The following is a 24,065-nucleotide window of genomic DNA, read 5'->3' as shown; positions in this document are numbered from 1 at the left end:
AGACAAGATAATTGACTTCCTGTTACAGCAATTCTGTTCGGCTAAGAAGGTGTCATCAGCAGACTGGTACAAACTTAAATTGTTACACGTTTGTTTTTCTATACATGTCAGTATAATTTCTATACAAATGAGTTTGTGTAGTTTCAGTCAAAGGTGCATTTAGAAATGTCAGAAAGTCCTATAGCCTGGTTTGTAGTTATTAAGTTACCAGCATGTATTAATATGCTATACAAACTTCACAGAAGGGAACTTACTTCCAATTGTGCTAATGTGCCTATCCTGAGCATACAACGGAGTAGTTTTACTCGAGGAGAATCACACAATTCTTCCTCTGAACAGCAGTAATTAGTTTACTAAATTAATATCACACAACTCCTCAACGGTTACAATACAAGAATGTTTAATAGATTCACAGACCTATTTCTCATGTCACCTGTTAATTAATTGTTTTCTTCTTTCTTTCCAAACCAGACAAGAAATACAGTAGAGGCTTCAATCTTGTTGAAAGCTGATTCTTGTAAATTGGCATCTAAGCAGTGTTTGAACATATTTAAGATCATGTCTCACCTTGTCGGCATATTGTAATGTTCTCCTTTCTTCCATCCTTCAATTCATCACCCTTTGGTTAAGTTTTGTCTTTAAATCAGTATTCAGACACCATGGTGGTACATTAGTGTTCCAAAAACACATTTTAGATCACTGTATCACTTGCATCTGTATTGTTATTTCAGGCACCAGGGTGGAGCACATGTGTTCCAAGAACATATAGGTGACTTTACATTATTTACACTGTATTGATATTTCAGGCACCTTGTTGGAGCATTTGTGTTCCAAGAACATAGTTGTCACTTTACATTGTTTGCACCTGTATTGATATTTCAGAGACCAAAGAGGAAGCCATTAAAGGATTATTTTGTCGATGAGGATGTGGCAGCTTTGGAAAGTGAGTCAGCTTTATTCTACTGATTTTTTTCTTCTTTCATTTTTAAATTTCTTTTTTCAATAGCTATTTTCATATCTACTATGTTAGTGGCAAATTGATATTATTGTGTTGCTTGGTAGCCTTGAGAAAATTGTATTAATTTTTACAATGTTTGCTTTTTTATAAGTTGGCTTAATTGACCTCTGTATGATATCAGTAATAATCAGCATATATTCCTTTTTGAAGTAACATGATATCTAACATGAAATAACATGTTATCTAACATGAAGTAGCATGATATCTAACATGAAATAACATGTTATCTAACATGAAGTAACATGGTATCTAACATGAAATAACATATTATCTAACATTAAGTAACATGATATCTAACATGATATCTAACATGAAAATAACATGTTATCTAACATGAAGTAACATGATATCTAACATGAAATAACATGTTATCTAACATGAAGTAACATGATATCTAACATGAAATAACATGTTATCTAACATGAAGTAGCATGATATCTAACATGAAATAACATGTTATCTAACATGAAGTAACATGATATCTAACATGAAATAACATGTTATCTAACATGAAGTAACATGATATATAACATGAAATAACATGTTATTTAACATGAAGTAACATATCTAACATGAAATAACATGTTATCTAACATTAAGTAGCATGATATCTAACATGAAATAACATGTTATCTAACATGAAGTAACATGATATGTAACATGAAATAACATGTTATCTAACATGAAATAACATGTTATGTTCTTGATAAAATATTTCTCTTAACTATAATTTTGATGGTAATTTTGGTTTACTAGTACAACATTAAAATGATTTTCCAAGACTCTTGTATAATTATATAGTACTTATGAAGTAAGTTTATATATATATGTATATATAACTTATTTGTATTCATGTACATAGGAGAGCATATAGGTAAGAAATACTATACAAACCTCTTGCTAATTATTATCAAAATATAATTCTTTACAGAATGTTTTCTCCATAATGACTCCACCCTACTTTTGCAAGGCAATATAACTTAATGTCATTATGCATTGTGCTGTACATTAGTCTGTGGAACTCTGAAAATATTGCATTTCCATGCTTATCTGCAATTAAGCTCCAACTACCCCCAGCCCCCCAACCCTTAACCCACCCACAAACATTTGTTTCTTTTCCAAGTCATTCATTCCTGTAGCACCTTTCTCTGTTCATCATTTTATACTTATTGGATACTATTAAATTTATCAGTGCCATATCTTCATTCGTAAAAGTTATATCTTTGTAATATGTTGCTGTATCCAAGTATTCTGTCAGATAAATATGAAGTCTTTGCATATAGACTGACCTGCTAATATGATGTGCCATCTTGCATGCAGTGTTACAGCTCCTCCTCATTCTAAATACTTGGAGTCTGTAACAGATGACCATGTTGTGTTCCAAACCAAAGTATAGTGAGAATAACTTTATTTACCCGACAGTGGTATAGTGACAGTAGCATTATGTACCCAACAGTTATATAGTGACAGCAGCATTATGTACCCAACATTGGTATAGTAACAGTAGCATTATGTACCCAATGGTGGTATAGTGACAGTAGCATTATGTACCCAACAGTTATATAGTGACAGCAGCATTATGTACCCAACATTGGTATAGTGACAGTAGCATTATGTACCCAATGGTGGTATAGTGACAGTACCAATATGTACCCAACATTGGTATAGTGACAGTAGCACTATTTACCCAATGGTGGTATAGTGACAGTAGCACTATTTACCCAATGGTGGTATAGTGACAGTAGCATTATTTACCCAATGGTGGTATAGTGACAGTACCAATATGTACCCAACATTGGTATAGTGACAGTAGCACTATTTACCCAATGGTGGTATAGTGACAGTAGCACTATTTACCCAATGGTGGTATAGTGACAGTAGCATTATTTACCCAATGGTGGTATAGTGACAGTAGCATTATTTACCCAACATTGGTATAGTGACAGTAGCACTATTTACCCAATGGTGGTATAGTGACAGTAGCATTATTTACCCAACATTGGTATAGTGACAGTAGCATTATTTACCCAATGGTGGTATAGTGACAGTAGCATTATGTACCCAACAGTTATATAGTGACAGTAGCATTATTTACCCAACATTGGTATAGTGACAGTAGCAATATGTACCCAATGGTGGTATAGTGACAGTAGCATTATTTACCCAATGGTGGTATAGTGACAGTAGCAATATGTACCCAATGGTGTTATAGTGACAGTAGCAATATGTACCCAATGGTGGTATAGTGACAGTAGCATTATTTATCCAGTGGTGGTATAGTGACAGTAGCACTATTTACCCAATGGTGGTATAGTGACAGTAGCACTATTTACCCAATGGTGGTATAGTGACAGTAGCAATATGTACCCAATGGTGGTATAGTGACAGTAGCATTATGTACCCAATGGTGATATAGTGACAGTAGCATTATGTACCCAACAGTGGTATAGTGACAGTAGCATTATGTACCCAACATTGGTATAGTGACAGTACCAATATGTACCCAACAGTGGTATAGTGACAGTACCAATATGTACCCAACATTGGTATAGTGACAGTAGCAATATGTACCCAACAGTGGTATAGTGACAGTAGCATTATGTATCCAGCATTGGTATAATGATAATAGAGTTATTTACCCAGCCACATTATCATGAAAACAGGTTTCTTTACCCTACCATCGCATTTTAGTGAGAATAGATTTATTTAGCGTTATATACCCAACAGTTATATAGTGACAGTAGTGTTAATTACCCAACATTGTTATAGCGACAGTAGTGTTGTGTACCAAACAGTGGTATAGTGACAATAGTTTTATGTACCCAACATTGTTATAGTGACAGTAGAGTTATGTACCAAACAGTGGTATAGTGACAATAGTTTTATGTACCCAACAGTTGTATACTGACAACAGCATTATGTACCCAGCAGTGGTATAGTGAAAATAGTGCTATGTACCCAACAGTGGTATAGTGACAGTAGTATTATGTACCCAACAGTTGTATAGTGACAATAACATTATGTACCCAACAGTGGTGTAATGATAATAACATTATGTACCCAACAGTTGTATAGTGACAATAGTGTTATGTACCAAACAGTTTTATAGTGACAATAGCGCTATGTTCCCAACAGTGGTGTAATGATAAAAGCATTATTTACCCAACCACATTATAGTGAGAATAGGTTTATTTACTCAACCTTGGTATAGTAGTGTTCTTTACCTGACAGTGGTGTAGTGGAATAACATTATATTCCCAACCCCATTTTCATGACTATAACATAACATACCCAATCATGGTATAGTGAGAATAGTTTCATGTACCTAACTGATATATAGTGATTGTTGCATTTTTTATGCAGCTGTGGTATTATGTTAATAGTGTTATATACCCAACCATGTTATAGTGAGAGTAGCATTATATACATGATCTTGGTATAGCGAAATGTGTCCAAACACGATTATGTGTCCAACCATGGTTTTGTGTCCAGCCGCAGTTTTGTTCAGATAGCATTATGTGCCACCCACATTATAGTGAGAATAGTTTGATTTACTGAACCGTGGTATCATGAGAACAATGTTATGTACCTGTCTAATGAGAATAGGTGTATTTGCCCAAATATGGTAGTGGAAATAATGTTATTTACCAACAGCTGTCCAATGAGAATTGGTTTATTTGCCCAAATATGATAGTGGAAATTTATTTGCCCAAATATGATAGTGGAAATAGTGTTATATACCAACAGCTGTCTAATGAGAATTGGTTATTTGCCCAAATATGTCAGTGGAAATAGTGTTATTTACCAACAGCTGTATAATGAGAATTGGTTTATTTGCCCAAATATGATAGTGGAAATAGTGTTATTTACCAACAGCTGTCTGATGAGAATTGGTTTATTTGCCCAAATATGATAGTGGAAATAGTGGGTTTTTTTACCAACAGCTGTCTAATGAGAATTGGTTTATTTGCCCAAATATGATAGTGGAAATAGTGTTATATACCAACAGCTCTCTAATGAGAATTGGTTTATTTGCCCAAATATGATAGTGGAAATAGTGTTATTTACCAACAGCTGTATAATGAGAATTGGTTTATTTGCCCAAATATGATAGTGGAAATGGTGTTATATACCAACAGCTGTCTAATGAGAATTGGTGTAGTGAGAAAAACATTATTTACCCAGCCATGGTACAGTGAAAATAACATTAGGTACCCAAAAATGGTATAATAAGAAGTTGTGTATATACCTTACCATGGGGAATTATTAAAAATTTGATAAATGCAGAGGGTGACATATAGTACAAAATTTAGTTTTTATACATTTAATTTGTCTAAAATGTTTTGTTTTTAAAAGGAAATGTAAATGTAATACATCATGATACTTATTTTCAGACCATATTTTATAGACTGGATCAGATATAATGGTTTAATTTTTGTCATGGGTTTCACTGTTAAGTATGGAATGGCATTGTAATGAGGAAGAGCTGTATTGAGCACATTCCATAAATGTCCTAATACAAGGATATATATATATATATATATATATATATATATATATATATATATATATATATATATATATATATATATCTTGCTTGTATTATTTGCTCAACATCTTTTAGCTTTTATTATGACAGTTTGAGTTTGTAAAATATATGTGTGCTTAATATATTGGACAATATTGGTGCAGCATTCCTAGGACCATCATGATTTTGCTAATGCAGCATATATCTAAATGATGACAGTAAATTGGTAAATATATGCAACTGGATGTGCTATGTGGACATGAACATGGGATACTTTTGAAGGATCAAAAACAGGCTTAAGAAACCTTACTGTGACTATGAACCGAAAATGGTGTTTCTTAAACAAAATGTTACTAATCCACGGTTCTTAAATAGAAATGTTACTCAAAGGTAAATGTAGCTTAAATAAAACATTTTCAGCCTTATCAGTAAATCAACATAATGTGTAATGTTAATGTTGTATTATGCATGCTACAAGCAGTTTTCATCAACTTTGGCTTTCTCCTAAACATACCACTTTCATACATACTTTAAATAATAAGAATTAACAAAAATATCCTGCTATACACTTCACCTAACCAGAGATGTAGAAATGTATCATTTAATTGGAAAGGGTAGTTCCTGCATCACTAACACTAACAGTCACCTGCATGATCGTTACACATTGATCCATTTAGCAATCTTTTAAAATATTTTCAGGTAGTTAAATAACTAACCTGTCTACTCATGTTAACATTAAAGATTAAAGCCTCTCTCTCTCATATATATATATATATATATATATATATATATATATATATATATATATATGTTTTGAAATGTGTTAACAAAGTATAGATATATCTTGCTCAGCCAACTTTTCCTCGGTGTATGTGAAGCATCTTGTGACCCTATTGCATGTTATATCTTTTTTATGACACTTCACAATATTGTTGAGGATTTATTACAATGGTGACCTTTGTCTGACCACTTTCTGCCTTAAGTCCTGAAACTTTGGTACATTGTGCAAGCACTGAAGATTTGATTAATCATAATTGATTTTTTTAATGCACTCTAATAGATACAATAATTGATTTATCAAGCTCTTCGTTTGATCTTTGAGAAGAAGTTTATATGATAAAGTTATAAATCTAAATTACAGTAGATAAGTGAATTTGGTACAACAAGTTTTGTAATAATTTGGTTTATCTTGTGTCTGTGTACATGTATATTTGAACAGCATAAGCTAAAAATGGATCCTTTACCCTCTCCTCCAGCAATGAGCTTTAGAATTGGCATCAGTGTTAAATTCTACATAATCAATAGTAAATTGTCATCTATCAGTTTTGTGGATCTAGAAAATGACAGTGATCAACTTAAAAATCTCAGTTGACTCTGTCAGTGTGCCAATTGATTGTGTTATATCAAATTGTGCTAATTGATTGTGCAATATCCAGTTGTGCTAATTCATTGTGCACTATAAAATTGTGATAATTGATTGTGCTATATCAAATTGTGCTAATTGATTGTGCTAAATCATATTGTGCTAATTGATTGTGCAATATCAGATTGTACCAATTGATCGTACAATATCAGATTGCGCCTATTGATTGCACAATATCAGATTGTACCAATTGATTGTACAATATCAGAGTGTGCCAATTGATTGTACAATATCCGATTGTACCAATTGATTGTACAAGAGCAGATTGAACCAATTGATTGTACAATATCAGATTGTACCAATTGATTGTACAATATCAAATTATGCTAATTGATTGAACAATATCAGATTGTACCAATTGATTGTGCAATATCAGATTGTACCAATTAATTGTGCACTATCAAATTGTGCTAATTGATTGTGTTTTATCAAATTTTGATAATTGATTGTGCTAAATCATGTTGTGCTAATTGATTGTGCAATATCAGATTGTATCAATTGATTGTATCAATTGATTGTACAATATCAGATTGTGCCAAATGATTGTACAGTATCAGATTGTATCAATTCATTGTACAATATCAGATTGTGCCAGTTGATTGTACCATATCAGATTTTACCAATTAATTGTGCACTATCAAATTGTGCTAATTTATTGTGTTATATCAAATTTTGATAATTGATTGTGCTAAATCATATTGTGCTAATTGCCAATGAGAAAGTGCATCAGCGATGCAGTATATTAATTTAGCTTAATTTCTTGATTTGTTTTGACATCATCCCTTACAGCCTATGGCAGGCTGTCTTTTCCCTGTTGCTAAGAGTAGCTTGTGTTTCTTATAATCAAGCAACATTAATATTTAGCTTATCTGGCTATTTGACCTTGAAAGGCCAGTAAGAAAATAAAATAAAAATGTAAAGGGACATAACTCAGATATCTAGTCCTGAAACAATTAGTCTTAGTGGTTACTACTTTGATAAAATATGACAGGATCATTTCAAAAGAAAATGACCTTCAATGATAGTTATGTCTTTTTTTCAAAATACTGTATGAATTTAGGGATCGGTTTTGTTCTTAACACTTTGAAGGCTGTTTTTATCAACCACTTTCGATCAGGCTTGAAATACAAATGAAGATTATTTACGAGTTATAAATTAAGATCCATGAATATTTATGACATGAACTTGCATCTGATTGGCTGATTTTGTTACCAATCCAGGGGCCTTGTTTCTGATCTGGTTTATATCAAACTAAGAACATACCTTAGTTATTTTAATAAAGCCCCCCTTCTAATACACCCCTCCCATCTATTTTTCCCCCCAAAAAGTCATACCTTGTCTTGGTTTACATATCAGTATATATCCATTATGGTATTTCGAAATAATTAAAACATACACAAGTAATCCAACAACTGTTAGAAATATCAAAACAACGTAATTTATATACATTTTCAGTCAGACATTGATGTATAGCATTCAGACAACCACCACCCCTGAAATTGCACCATTCCCGGGGCATCTATTAGAATACCTATGGAAATTGTACATCATCAGAATCTCAGACAGTCTTGATAATGAGTAAGATCCACACATAATACAAAGTGATTATATATCTGATTGACCAAGTTTGTTACCACTCTTGTGATTGCATTTCTGGTTTGATTTTGATGAAACTTGGTTATTAGGTTCATCTTATCAAGTCGTTCAGGGAGTTTTGCTATGAGCATGAAACATTAATGAGGTGATCTTTCACCTGATCTTATTCCCTCCCTAGAAGTGATATTTCTGGTTTGACAAAACTTGAATTATAAGCATATGTGATAATAATGGGCAAGATCCCTACGTGTTAATGAGGTGATCTTGCATCTGATTGGTGGTCTTCTTACTATTCTTGTGGCCAGATTTTGATTAAATTTGGTGTATAGGCTCATGTTATTAAGGTGCTGGATGAATTGGATGGTGAATGAGATACAGACATATTAAGATGATTTTGCATCAAATTGGCTGATCTGTTTACCACTCTAGGGACTATATTTTATATAGGAGTTTGATTGAAGTTTGTAAAATAGCTCATATCATCTTGATCTCAGACGAGTTTGTAAAATAGCTCATGTCATCTTGATCTCAGACGAGTTTGTAAAATAGCTCATGTCATCTTGATCTCAGATGAGTTTGTAAAATAGCTCATGTCGTCTTGATGTCAGATGAGTTTGTAAAATAGCTCGTCATCTTGATCTCAGATGAGTTTGTAAAATAGCTCAAGTCGTCTTGATGTCAGATGAGTTTGTAAAATAGCTCGTCATCTTGATCTCAGATGAGTTTGTAAAATAGTTCATGTCTTCTTGATCTCAGATGAGTTTGTAAAATAGTTTGTCATCTTGATCTCAGATGAGTTTGTAAAATAGCTCATATCTAGATCTCAGATGAGTTTGTAAAATAGCTCGTGTCATCTTGATCTCAGATGAGTTTGTAAAATAGCTTGTGTCATCTTGACCTCAGATGAGTTTGTAAAATAGCTCATGTCATCTTGATCTCAGATGAGTACAACTATGAGCAAGATCCATGCATATTAATGATGTGGTTTTGCATCTAATTGGCTGAGTTTGTTAACACTCTAGGAGCTAAACTTCTATATCAGATTTTGACAGACTTGTTACTCAGTCTTATATCATTTGGATGCTGAATGAGCAAGATCTATATATGTTTATGACATAATCAGGCATATTTTTGTTCAAGAGAACTTTTCTCAGAATTTGTTGTAAAAATTGCAAGATTGTGTTGTGTGACATGTTTTTTTATGTGAGACTTCTGCATATTAATGAAATGATCTTTCATCCAATTGGCTAAAGTAGTTACCTCCCTTGCAGCTATATTTCTCATCCAGTTTTGATTAAACTTGGTAAATAGGTTGATATAATTAATATCCTTAATATTGGATTATGATCAAGATCTGTGTTTATATTGTATGGACGTTTGTAAAACTGGTAAAATTGACACAATATAAATGTTGGGGAAGTTCTTAGGCTTGTGTCTTTACTATTCTACATATAGTTTAGTTATTTCAAGAATTTAAAAAAAAAAATCATTTATGCTAAAAATGCATTTAATAGAATTTGCTGGATGATTTTGTCATTTTAGTTGAATCAAAGTTATTTTGTAATGGTATGTAAATCATGATGACAAGTTTAAGCTTTCACTGTTTCTTGCAAGAATACATTTGAAATGATATGGCTGTTGAAAAGAAAGCAAGATGACCACAACAATACATATGATATGACATGACTGTTGAAAAGAAAGTAAGATGACCACAACAATACATATGATATGACATGACTGTTGAAAGGAAAGTAAGATAACCACAACAATACGTATGATATGACATGACTGTTGAAAAGAAAGTAAGATGACCACAACAGTACATATATGGCATGACTGTTGGAAAGAAAGTAAGATGACCACAACAGTATGTATATGGCATGACAGGGCTGTTGAAAAGAAAACAGTACATATATGGCATGACTGTTGGAAAGAAAGTAAGATGACCACAACAGTACGTATATGGCATGACAGGGCTGTTGAAAAGAAAGCAAGATGACCACAACAGTACATATATGGCATGACAGGGCTGTTGAAAAGAAAGCAAGATGACCACAACAATACATATATGGCATGACAGGGCTGTTGAAAAGAAAGTAAGATGACCACAACAGTACATATATGGCATGACAGGGCTGTTGAAAAGAAAGCAAGATGACCACAACAATACATATGATATGACTGTTGAAAAGAAAGTAAGATGACCACAACAGTACATATATGGCATGACTGTTGGAAAGAAAGTAAGATTACCACAACAATACATATATGGCATGACATGGCTGTTGAAAAGAAAGTAAGATGACCACAACAGTACATATATGACATGACAGGGCTGTTGAAAAGAAAGTAAGATGACCACAACAATACATATGATATGACATGACTGTTGAAAAGAAAGTAAGATGACCACAACAGTACATATATGGCATGACTGTTGGAAAGAAAGCAAGATGACCATAACAGTACATGTATGGCATGACAGGGCTGTTGAAAAGAAAGTAAGATGACCACAACAGTACATATAATACATGACTGTTGTAAAGAAAGTAAGATGACCACAACAATACATATATGGCATGACATGGCTGTTGAAAAGAAAGCAAGATGACCACAACAATACATATATGGCCTGACAGGGCTGTTGAAAAGAAAGTAAGATGACCACAACAGTACATATATGATATGAGAGGGCTGTTGAAAAGAAAGCAAGATGACCACAACAATACATATATGGCATGACAGGGCTGTTGGAAAGAAAGCAAGATGACCACAACAATACATATGATATGACATGGCTGTTGAAAAGAAAGCAAGATAACCACAACAATACATATGATATGACATGACTGTTGAAAAGAAAGTAAGATGACCACAACAGTACATATATGGCATGACTGTTGGAAAGAAAGTAAGATGACCACAACAGTACGTATATGGCATGACAGGGCTGTTGAAAAGAAAGCAAGATGGCCACAACAGTACATATATGGCATGACAGGGCTGTTGAAAAGAAAGCAAGATGACCACAACAGTACATATATGGCATGACATGGCTGTTGAAAAGAAAGCAAGATGACCACAACAATACATATGATATGACATGACTGTTGAAAAGAAAGTAAGATGACCACAACAATACATATGATATGACATGACTGTTGAAAGGAAAGCAAGATAACCACAACAATACATATGATATGACGTGGCTGTTGAAAAGAAAGCATGATGACCACAACAATACATATGATACGACATGGCTGTTAACAAAAAAGCAAGATTATATAGCCATAAAATTGAATATCACCAAGAACTCTGGCAGTTTCAAAAGCAAGTGGGATCAACACATTATTTATAAATTCATTGTGCATCTGACAGGCTGAATCTGTTACATGTCATCAAGCCATATCTTTTTTATCTGTTTAAGATCATCAAAAGCATGGTTGACTTTTTGATAATGAGTAAAGCCCTGTGCATTTTAAGAATAGTTTGTTTTTCAAAAGAAGTTTAAGCAGGAGATACTGAAGCAGGTAAACTCAGCCCAGTGTACAGTTTGGAGACAGTTTGTATAGGATTTTAATGCTAGAAAAATCAGAGTGGTAAAATAGTCAACTGTCGGGTTATTTAAGGCAGTTGAGTGATATCAGGTCCACTTCGACTCTTGATTTCTCTGCTGTAAAAGAGAATTTGTTTTTCGTTATTTCAGTGCCACAAGTTGACCCCAATGCACCAAAACCAGAGGGCAGCGTTCTCAGTCCAGTGGTAGGAGATGCATTAATAGTAAGTTTGTTTTCCTCAGAGACACTGGTCTCTTAGACATTCCAGTGTTTCAAATTAGAATTTTGTTTCATTAATCCACATGATCACTGTAATGAAGTTTTTTACAGGTCCTGCTAAAATCAAAGAGCAAGCAGTTTAATTTCTAATTCAGCATTATTCCTCTACTCAAACCTGTATTTCACAAAAAAGACTGTATTGAGAACAGCTGTAGTTAACAAAACACGACTGTATTAAGAACAGCTGTATTTCACAAGTAAAACTCACTTAGAACTTATAATTTTCAGTATGATTCATCATCAGATTTCTGTTTATAAAGTCATCATCATTCATCATCAGATTTTGGTTCATAAAGTCATCATCATCATTCATCATCAGATTTCTGTTTATAAAGTCATCATCATTCATCATCAGATTTTGGTTCATAAAGTCATCATCATCAGATTTCTGTTTATAAAGTCATCATCATTCATCATCAGATTTTGGTTCATAAAGTCATCATCATTCATCAACATATTTTGGTTCATAAAGTCATCATCATTCATCAGTTTTCAGTTCATAAAGTCATCATTCATCATCAGATTTCAGTTCATAAAGTCCCATCTCGAGTCTTCTGTTTCATTCTCCAACAGCATGCCATGGCTTGATGACATCTCTTGCATTATAATCAATGATGTTTGGTGAGTTAAGGAGCAACATTGTTAGTGTGATTCCAGTGATGATTTATGAAAGTTATTACACCCGTCAATGAAAAAAGTACTCCGTTTCTTTTCATATTTCTTGTATCATACCACATAGAGGGTCTGCACCAGCTGCCACATAGGACTAGGTATTTGTTATTTATTCTTGACTTGCTGAAGTACATTTTAAACTGGCTCCAGAAACAACACCCAATATTAGGTACACTTCTTTGCTACTAACAGCTGTACTGCATATTATCAGGGATGAGTGACAGTCATGTAGTGACCAATTCTGTGCATCAGCTAGTAAACACCATTGATTGGTATTTTTTTTTACACGTTGCTAATTTCTACTTCCTTTTAAAAACTAAACAGCAATAAACTAGCAGATATTCTTCTTAACAGTTTAAGACATTGTAGGGGGATAAATTATTTCTGCAGATCTTAAATACACAGAAGTACACATAGTTATAGGGATTCTGAGTGGTAAAGTGGTTTAAAGTGCTCACCATTGCAGATCACTGCCAACTCACCTGTGTTTACTTGGGTTCGTGTCTCAGGTTCAGTCATTGTGAAAGTTTGTAGCTTGCTGTGGGTTGGTGGTTCTTCCCAGGGTCTGCCCAGGTTCTTCCTCCACCGGTTATAACGGCCACTATGTATAGCCTACCTTGTGCTGAAACATGGTGTTAAACCCGATAACAACAGCAACAGCACAGTTATGTTTTGAAAATGAGAGAGAGAGAGAGGGGTGTTTGGGCAGGCTAGGCAGTGAGAGATCATGATATCAGTTGAAATGCATTGTAGTTATATTATCCCAATGTTTTTCATAATTAGAGAATCCTTATTTGAATAGATATAATTGTATAGACATGCTGATGTTTTGCCATATATAGTGCCTCAGTTGTTTTCCACCCAGTGTATTTATTAAACATTGCAGTGACTTATGGATGATTTTTCATACAGGTGCCTTCAGGTCTCCCACGAAATCTGGAGGCAGCTCTACACAGATACGGATCTTCCACATACAAAGCAAATGCTGTGACAGTCTTAGATCAGAATGGAAAACCTTCCATCAATTTAACATATGGTAACTTGAATCCAACAGATCATTTTCACACCTGATATAGTATACAGTGGCATAAAGTTATAATGTTTTTTATTTTGGCATGTGACAACTTTAGCATGTGTTTTGATATTGGCATTAATGATTAAGATCTCATTCTTGATCTTGTGTTAAAGCAATCACTTTTTTGATTTTGTCATCAAAGTCATCAGGAATATATTAATTATGAAGTTTTTTTTTAAAGGATTTGATTACAGTTTTTTGCATGTATTTCCTAAACCATTTTCATCATACTTTCTTTGATCTGATTGTCAGATTAGAGTCCAAGAAAACTGCATGAAGGTTGAGATTGAGATTCTTTCATTGGCCTATGTTTTCTAACCTTCTTGGATTTTCATCATACTGGAGATGAATGATTATGAAGCTAAGGCAATTAATTCTGCCAAACACTAGCTAAACCCCTTTGACCTTCAGGCCAAGGCCACAGTCATGCAAAATTGTTGTTAGGATTTTAGTTAATATTTCTTTGATGGATATTTTTCATTCTTGGGATGAATGATTTAGAAGCTAAGATAATTCGCTCAGCAGTGTGTTTGTTTTCCCTTTTGACCTTCAGACCAAGGTCACACTTATCAAATTTGAATTAGGGTTTTGTTTAAAGTTCTTTTTATTTAATTTATTTTTCCACTGCAGTATTGGAATAATAATAATAATAATAATAATAATAGGCTTTGATGTATTTCAATGAACATAACCAGATTAATTCTTTTCCCCAGCTCAGACTAAAACATAAATGTGATTTTGCATTTATTGCATACTCTCTCATAAACTTTCTGGTCAATTGTTTTGCCATGCAGTGTGAATGGATTTCACAGCAGAAAAGAATTTTATAAAAGTCTGATTTGGTGTATTTAAAGATTACCAACAATCAGTCAACAGTAACAATACTAAGTAGTTCCGGTCTGGGTGTACAGTACAAAAATGTGGCTTGAACATCAAATATTCGATTAGTCATTTAAAATAAGATTTAATATGAGAGCTTTAACATGAGGAATTATATAAAAGTGATATAACATTGATGAATCACATAAGTGTCACATATGAGTGCTTTAACATTGAGAATAAGATTTAATATGAGAGCTTTAACATGAGGAATTATATAAAAGTGATATAACATTGATGAATCACATATGAGTGTCACATATGAGTGCTTTAACATTGAGGAATCACATGAATGCTTTAACATTGAGGAATCACATGAGTGCTTTAACATTGAGGAATCACATGAATGCTGTAACATTTAGGAATCACATGAGTGCTTTAACATTGAGGAATCACATGAATGCTTTAACATTGAGGAATCACATGAGTGCTGTAACATTGACAAATCACATTTGAGTGGTTCAACATTAAGGATTCATGTGAGTGCTTTAAGGAATCACATGAATGCTTTAACATTGAGGAATCACATGAGTGCTGTAACATTGACAAATCACATTTGAGTGGTTCAACATTAAGGATTCATGTGAGTGCTTTAACATTGAGGAATCACAAAGCAAGTTATGAAAGATTATTTATAAATCATCTTTCAGGCAAGTTGCACAGTAAAACACAGAAGATTGCCTATAACTTACTGAACAAGGTGGGACAGAAAGGGGAGGCACCAATCAAACCTGGAGACAGGGTGAGTTGTCTTCATACATGTTAAAATACACTAATAGAACATTTAGGAATATAGTTCAGCAACACTTTAAATGCAGAAACACATGCATACATGTTTATGTGTATGTGTATGTGTGTGTGTATATATATTTATAAACACAAATGCACATATATGCATAAACAGAAATGCATATATAAGCATATACAAATGCACACACAGAAATACACTTACGTTCATACATGCGAATTAAGATACATGCACTTGTATGTATACTTACAAAGTAACACACACACATATATACACACAGAGAGCATAAAACAATAATAGCAATCTACTTTATTTTGCAATTTTTGTTCCACCAATTGTTTCACCTATCAAACTCTTCATTTGTATAAGAAAATCTTGACTAATGGCTACAAAAAGTGGCCCCGAGTGGCCGAGTGGTCTAAAGCACTCACCATTATGGACCACTACCATCTCACCTATCTCTGCTTTGGTTCGAGGCTTAGGCTCGGCGAACATGGGTACATGAGAAAGTTTGCCAGTAGCTTCTCATGGGTCGGTTGTCGTTCCTGGGGTTTTCCAGGTTTCTTCCTCCACCAGTTATACTGGCTACCATGTGTAGCCTATCTTTTGCTGAAAAATGGCATTACAAACAACCAACAAAAAGTAGGAACAGAATTGGATATATTTAACATTTTTAAAAAAATAAGCCAGCTATGAATTGGAGTTAATATTTTCTTCAGTGGAAACAATGGGACTTCTTGTCCAGTCCATGAATTTAAGTACAATAAAATTGTCATGGGGGTGGGTGGGTGATGAAAATGTTTAGCATCCAAACTAAACAAATCTGCTACAGGGCCTTGGTAGTATTTGCTTCCCTGTGTTGTATAACATTGTGCAGTCACTCATTTAGACAGGACTAGTCAATCTGCTAAAATGTCAGGTTTTTATAGGTTACCAATTTTCATCAATTTAGCAGCTGCTACAGTCCATAAATACTAAGACCCAGTAAAACATGTTTGTAATAATATTGTTCAGTAATTAGTCACATATTGTGGTAGATACATAAAAATCATCAGAAAGTTATACATAAAAATGGAATAAGTATTAATTAAAAGGGATTTTTTCAAAAGGACTGGGGGCAGCATTGTTAAGAACTGGAACATCAGGTTGGATATGACCATAGCTGAAGTTGCGATGCTTATAAAACCATTATGTCCACCACAGTGGTCATCTTGAAAATTGCGTTATTGCTCTTGAATGGATGGTCATGGCAATGTGGGGTTTTCACAGAAAGACTTCTTATGATGCGCAGTTGGTCCTAAATGAAAATGGTGCTGATCGGTTGTACATCATGGCTGCTATGGGAGCCATTTTAAAAGTCAGCATATAGTACTCCTTTCAAATGGATGGTCTAATCAACATGGAATTTTCACTAAAAGACTTGTGATATCAAATAGTCATAAATGAAAATGGTACTTATCTAGGGTCCAATATGGCAACCACAATGGCCGCCTTGAAAATCATGTTATTATTACTACTTCTAAATGGGTAGTCATTCATTCCAACATTTGGTTTTCACTAAAAGACTGATAATGTTGCATATTATCATTACTACTCCTAAATGGGTGGTCATTCCAACAGATGGTTTTCACTAAAAGACTAATAATGATGCCTTGTTTGTCTTAAATTAAAAGGTGTCCCCCACAACAGCCATCTTGAAAATCTTTTAACGACTTCTGCTTGAGGGAAAGTTATAAATGTTCGAGTGGTTTTCACCAAAAGAATGGTGCCTATGTGACTTCCAATATGGTTGCCATACAGCAGTGATCATAAAAATCTTGCTAACACTACACCTCCTGAATTAGCATGAAGTTTTCACTGAATAACTTATTATGACACCTAGTTGGTTCTAAATTAAAATGGTGCCAATCGCACATTTAATATGGCTGCCATAACTTAAAAATAATCCTTTCATCGCTACTGCCCCTGAATTGATGGCCATTATAGCATGGGGTATTCACAAAACACTTTGTTGATGTCTACTTGGTCCAAGATGATGTCTACTTGGTCCTAGGTGACAATGTGAAATCCAATATAGCCACAGCAGCAGCCACCTTAAAAATATTGTGTCTACTCCTCCCAATTGGATGTCTATATCAACATGGGCTTTTCACCAAAAGACTTCAAATGACACCTAGTTGGTTCTAAATGAAATTATGTTTTAGTCATACATCCAAATGTGGTTGGTACAACTGTATTTAAAATTTTATTGTCAGTACGCCTTCTAATGGATCATCATTATCTCATGGAGTTTTTACCACAACACTTCTTACGATGTCTACTTTATCCTCAATTAAAATGGTGGAAAGTTGAAATCAGTATGTGCACCACAACAGCAAATTTGAAAATTTTGTTATCATTGAAGAATATCATTGATGGTTTTAACAATTGACAATTAAAAGTATAACATGGTCTTATATTGAATTCTTGGAAATTCTAGTTGCCCAGTGGAGAATCAGTTTACATGAGGTAATCTTGTTTCATGCACGTTTTTCTAAACCACTGTTTTTGATTACATTCAATAACGGTCATAATTGAAATTCTTTTTGCCATTAGATCATCATTTCCATCCAGGGCCTCTTGTTTGTGCAGAAATACAATTAATAATAATTGACATTATTTTATATAACCCACACAAGAATTATATCCTGCTTTTACCATATTTATCTGGCCAAGAATTTCATATACATCTATATTTTGACATGCAGATAACTGAATTACTTAGCTACAAAGAAAAGCTCGTATAAATGTGAAAGTGGTCACATATTAAGTGTATGATCTTTTGGCTTCTCCCCCAAAATAGAACATGTTAATTGATTCATTCATTCAGTTACTTTTTCCACCATTACCTGTGAGATGTGAGTGTGGTCCAGAGCTGCCAAGTCTTACGAAAATTACCCTTAAGATACGTACTTATGGCATCCAAGCAAAAACTATGGAAAAATGATCATTGCTGAAAAATCCAGATAACTGGTTCATCCATATTTGATTTGGATCCAGGTCTCATATTAGAATTTGTGAAATTAGCCAGGAAACAAGACTATCTTTACAGCAGCACCCCAGATGCTTTAAAAATAGTGCCCAGAGGGCAATGCATATTTAAGATGAAAGGGATAATAACGTTCTAGAAAAGTGTTAATAATCAATGCAGAAGAATAAAAAGGAGTATTCAGATTCTTGTGAATAAAAGCTGGAAAGGACACAATTACGTCAATTGGACATCACGTGCCAGTTTGAGTATGTCTCGCGGCAGGAAGTATGATTGCTGTCATCATGTGAAATGAAAAAAGAACTTCCCAGAATTACATGAAGTTGTGAGATAGCAACAAGCCATTGAGTTGCATAGGGTTTGGAAGTAAAGTTTGTGCAACTGTACTAGTGATAAAAAAAGTCTATGCGTACTTTACAAACTTATCAGTTGAACATAATGTTAGCTGTCGCTGCATCAAACTTTTAATTATGTTTTCCAGCTTTACAGTAGCAGTTATTGATATTTTGTTACATCTTACTGAAAACGTATCAATCTTGCAGGAAAAAATTCAACTGACTTACTGAGACGGACTCATCAGGGTTTGCAGGTCTGGTGGTCTAGTAATGGTGCATTTATCTAAAACTTAATGACGTTTTTTTATTTTTTATTTTTTATAACAGGTGGCACTAGTGTTCCCCAACAACGATCCCATATCATTTATCTGTGCTTTCTATGGTTGCATCGTAGCAGGGATTGTCCCTGTTCCTGTTGAGGTTCCTACATCAAAGAGGGTAAGTAATCTGTTGTTTGTTTCAAGATGTGATGTAGGCCTTGCATACCCTACTAATACTATGACACAAACTAATGAATGCAACCTTTTTGACCTAGGATGTGTCCATTAGTGTTGGTCCAGCTATTTGAAGGTCTTGGAGACTGTCTGTCTGTCCGTCTGGCATCAACTACTCAAGTCAAGGTTTACATTTTCAACATTTTCTAAGACATTAGTGCTCATATAGTAAGATAAATTGGTATTTATAAACATAATGTGTGGTGCTACACCATTCAGTGAAAATTAGATCAATGTTACCAGTGTTTATTTTCTTGCTTAATGATTTTATATTTTTTGTGTTCAGGTTGTTCTATAGCTCTTTTGTCAGTAAAATCACATAATTTATTATGTAGAAGTACTGTAGCCATCAGAGAAATCTAGGTCACTGCTGCCACTTTCATGCTTCATTCTTTTGTGTTTCCTCTGCATTTTGCTTAGTTTCATTTGCTTACGGTGCATTTAGGTCTTTTTCTTGGAAACCTTTCTTACAGTCAGGTATGTCTTGGTATTTAAACATGATGTTGAATACTTCACTTTTCATCGAAAGATATTCATTGTGATCCGTATTTCATGGTCCAGTAATTTGGCTGAATTTTTTGCATCATTACATTTTCTGAGGCACCATTGCTTGTGGAGCCATGTAACTTGGATCATGAAATGTGCTACAGCTGTCACTAAAAACTATGACTGTGCTCTGTTGCATTATTACACAATTCGAATTGACTCATCATTGCCATAAATACAGTTGTGATACAGTCTATGCATATCACCATTTAACTGCATTTGAACCAGTCTCTATTTGGTTACATACGGTTGTGATGAAGAGTGCCCCAAAGTCATATGAACTCCATCCAATTCCCACATCGCTGCTGATTGGGTGCCTGGATTCAATATTGCCTTCACTAAGCAATGTTATCAACACTTTTCTCTCACCCAGGGAATTCCCATCATTTTTTTTTATATTTTAAAGCCGACTGTTGAAGAAACCAACACTAGATGCTAATGCTTTAAAGAACTACTGCCCTGTTGCTACTCTCTCCTTCATTAAAGAAATCTTTGAAAAAGTTGTTCAATCCCAGCTTGTATTTCATCTTAATTCAAATAGTCTTTTAGCAATGTATGGTTTGCATTTTGCCCTTGACATAGTACTGAAACTGAAACTACCCTTCTAGGACTAGTTAATGACCTTCTCTCTGCTTTGAATAGTGGAAATATTAGAGTCCTCAACCTCCTTGACTTGACATAGTATTGAAACTGAAACTACCCTGCTGGGACCAGTTAATGACCTTCTCTCTGCTTTGAATAGTGGAAATATTAGAGTACTCACCCTCCTTGACTTGTCTGTGGCATCTGACACAGTAGACCATGATATATTACTTCAGCTTCTCCAGCTTGTATCTGGTATTCAGGATACAGCTTTATGTAGTATTCAGGATACAGCTTTATGTAGTATTCAGGATACAGCTTTATGTAGTATTCAGGATACAGCCTTACTATGGTTCAAGTCCATTTTCGTCAATATGACACAAATTGTGTCCTTAAATGGAAAACATTCCAGCTCAGTGGATCTATGATTTGGTATTTCACAGAGCTATGTTCTCAGTCCTGATCTCTTCATTCTCTTCACAGCTGCATTCAATTGTCATAGATCAATATCCAGTGTTTCACAAATTGTGTGTTGGTGGCATTCAAATATACAAATTGTCTGCTCAACTGAAGTTGCAGCTATCATCCAAGGGACCGCTTTGGTGGGCTAGTGGTTAGAGCATCTGCCTCAGATGCTGGAGGTTGCAGGTTCAAATCCTGGCCGAGACTGGGTGGGACATCACGGTACAAGTCTGCAGCATGATGCTCCAGTGCTAGACATCATTATAAACTGCCCCACTGGAGACATCATAGCGATATGATGAAAAGTTGTTAGAGTTACGCTAAAAATTCAAATCACATAGACACACACACACTATCCTCCAAGGTGTAGAGATATGCATTCCTTGTGCACTCATGAATGACATGTAACAAGCTGCATTTGAATGATGATACAACTGAAACCTGGTAAAAACTTTCTCCATTACATGTTTATCAGCAGTAGCAATATTAAATTTACACAGAATGAAACCTAGGTGTCACTATCGACAGCACGCTTACCATTCCGGCTCATGTCGTGAACATATGTAAGGCTGCATATCTGATGCTGAGAAGCATCAGCTCCATTCACAACTTTCTTTCAAGACTGGACTACACTAATTCACTGCAGTCTCACAGTATCTACCACAGATTATTCAAAATGTTAAAGACACGACTGCTTGGATCATCCTTAGAGTATGAAGAACAGAGCATACCTCCCTCCTGTTATGTAACCATCACTGGCTACACATTCGATTCAAATAAAATAAAAAATCTGTTTACCATGATACATTTTGTTGGCTGTTTCCAGTCCTCTTTACCTGTTGGACCTCACCCATATGTACACCCCATCTTAAAACTTACCATCCTCTTCCGACACTCGCATGGTCATTGTTCCCACTGTTAAAGTAAAGTCATGTGGATGTTCATTTGCATGCCAGGGCCCAGCTATGTGAAACAAATTGTCCAATTATCTTAGTCGCAAGGACACTTTGATTTGATTCAAGTGTGCTCTTAAAACTCACCTATTTCAACTACAAGAACAGACTTAAAGATTTGCTAATGTTTACTTCCTTAAATATTGTCAGCATGTTTTAGTTTTGTAATTTCATGGTATTTGCTTTTGTAATCTTGTCAGATATTTTTATGTATTAACTAATATTGTGGGGCACTGTCATCTGACCTCTGTATGTGTGGGTTCAAGTCTCAGGCTCAGCTAATGTGAGTAAATGAGAAAGCTTGCCAGTAGCTTCTCGTAGGTCAGTGGTTCTTTCCAGGTTTTCCAAGGGTTCTTCCTCCACCAGTTTAACTTGCCACCATGTATAGCCTGTCTTGTGCTGAAAAATAGCATTAAACCCTACAACAACAATAACAACAACAACAATTAACTAATATTGTAAAGCACTTGGAGCTTCCAAAGATTAGGTGCTGTACTAAGTCCATTTTATTATTATTATTAGTAGTAGTAGTAATAGTAGTAAAAAGAGTCCCATTGGACTAAAATGAGTTTGTATTATTTATTGTTTCCTTTCTCAGTACCATTGGTGGTATTCTTGAATATTGTTTTCCAGGATGCAGGAGGTCAGGGTATTGGTTTCATGTTGGGGAGTCTAAATGTCACGTGGGCCCTGACATCGGATGCATGCTACAAGGGGCTCAGCAAGACTGCCAATGGAGAGGTTGTCTCGTTTAAAGGTACAGTATCATGCATATATAAACAGTAACAGTAATTGATTTATGAATTTGGGTTAAAATCTTTTTTCAACCACATCGTTGTTTAGTGGGTTTTTTTTCTGTGTTTGCTGGTTGACTGATCAAACATTTGTTTTTCTGATTTTACACAGGATACAGTGAAGACAAATACAAAGAATACTTAATGGCTTTGTTGCTGGTGGCATGTATGTGTTATTTAGATTTTTAATGTAGCTTTAAAAAATTTCCAGTCATATCGCTACGATGTCTGCAGTGTGGCAGTTTAAAGTGATGTCTAGCACTGGGGTATTATGCCGCAGACATGTAGCATGATGTCCCACCCAGTTACATTATACTGACACTAGGTCGACCCGACCAGTCCTAACACTAACCTCTCAATACTGAGCACCTAGCAAGGCAGCTGTTAGTACCATTTTTAGAAGTCTTTGGTATGACTCGGCCGGGGTTCGAACCCACAAACTCCCGCATCCAAGGTGGACGCTCTTACCACTTGGCCACTATTGCCGATGGTTCAGTAATAATTAAGAGTTACAATTATACACTTTTTATAGCTGACATCTTTGAAACATAAACTTATATCAGAGTACAGATTTTATGGGTTGACCTGCTTGAAATGAGCACTCACAAGTAGAAACTTTTACCATCTTTATTCATATAAAAAAGACAGTAATGAAACAATATCTTGCCAAATCGAAATCTGTTTATTGTGGCATTAAATGTTTTGATTGTCAAGAAATTGATGAATTTGTTGTAAAATTTTGGAAGCTTCACTCTGATAATTTTTAAATGCAAAATTCATGTTATATCAGTGCATGTTATAGTGGGCATCACTGCAATACCATTATGACAGTCTTGCTTGTAACATACTCATTATTCAGTTTCCTTACAATTTTTTGGCTACTTATTCACATCTTTGAGGCATTTATAAGCAAGCTCAGTTTTTTGCAGGGGCTTAGAGTGGCCAAGTGGTCTAAAGCGCTCATCGTTCCGGATCATTGCCATCTCACCTCTTTCTGCGTGGGTTTGAATCTTAGGCTTGGCTAGTGTGGGTACGTGGGAAAGCCTGCCAGTAGCTTATCGTGGGTTGGTGGTTATTCCCTGGGTTTTCCAGGGTT

At 34.7% G+C, this 24,065-nt stretch overlaps 1 protein-coding gene across 3 annotated transcripts in view; it reads left to right on the top strand.

The window, feature by feature from the left end:
- Positions 1-24,065, top strand: part of LOC149789727 (disco-interacting protein 2 homolog C-like) — a 196,041-nt gene that overhangs the window by 78,329 nt on the left and 93,647 nt on the right. For all 3 annotated transcript variants that reach the window (XM_089971746.1, XM_089971747.1, XM_089971745.1), the window contains exons 8-13: positions 883-943; positions 12,272-12,345; positions 13,986-14,109; positions 15,678-15,769; positions 19,466-19,576; positions 22,809-22,932. In XM_089971746.1, the coding sequence (XP_089827872.1) occupies positions 883-943; positions 12,272-12,345; positions 13,986-14,109; positions 15,678-15,769; positions 19,466-19,576; positions 22,809-22,932 (586 nt within the window). The remainder of the gene's footprint in view (positions 1-882; positions 944-12,271; positions 12,346-13,985; positions 14,110-15,677; positions 15,770-19,465; positions 19,577-22,808; positions 22,933-24,065) is intronic.

Source organism: Sinohyriopsis cumingii, chromosome 10 (assembly GCF_028554795.1).
Source record: "Sinohyriopsis cumingii isolate HCF-2022 chromosome 10, ASM2855479v2, whole genome shotgun sequence".
Taxonomy (NCBI): Eukaryota; Metazoa; Mollusca; class Bivalvia; order Unionida; family Unionidae; genus Sinohyriopsis; species Sinohyriopsis cumingii.
This window is presented reverse-complemented; position numbering and strand designations above follow the sequence as displayed.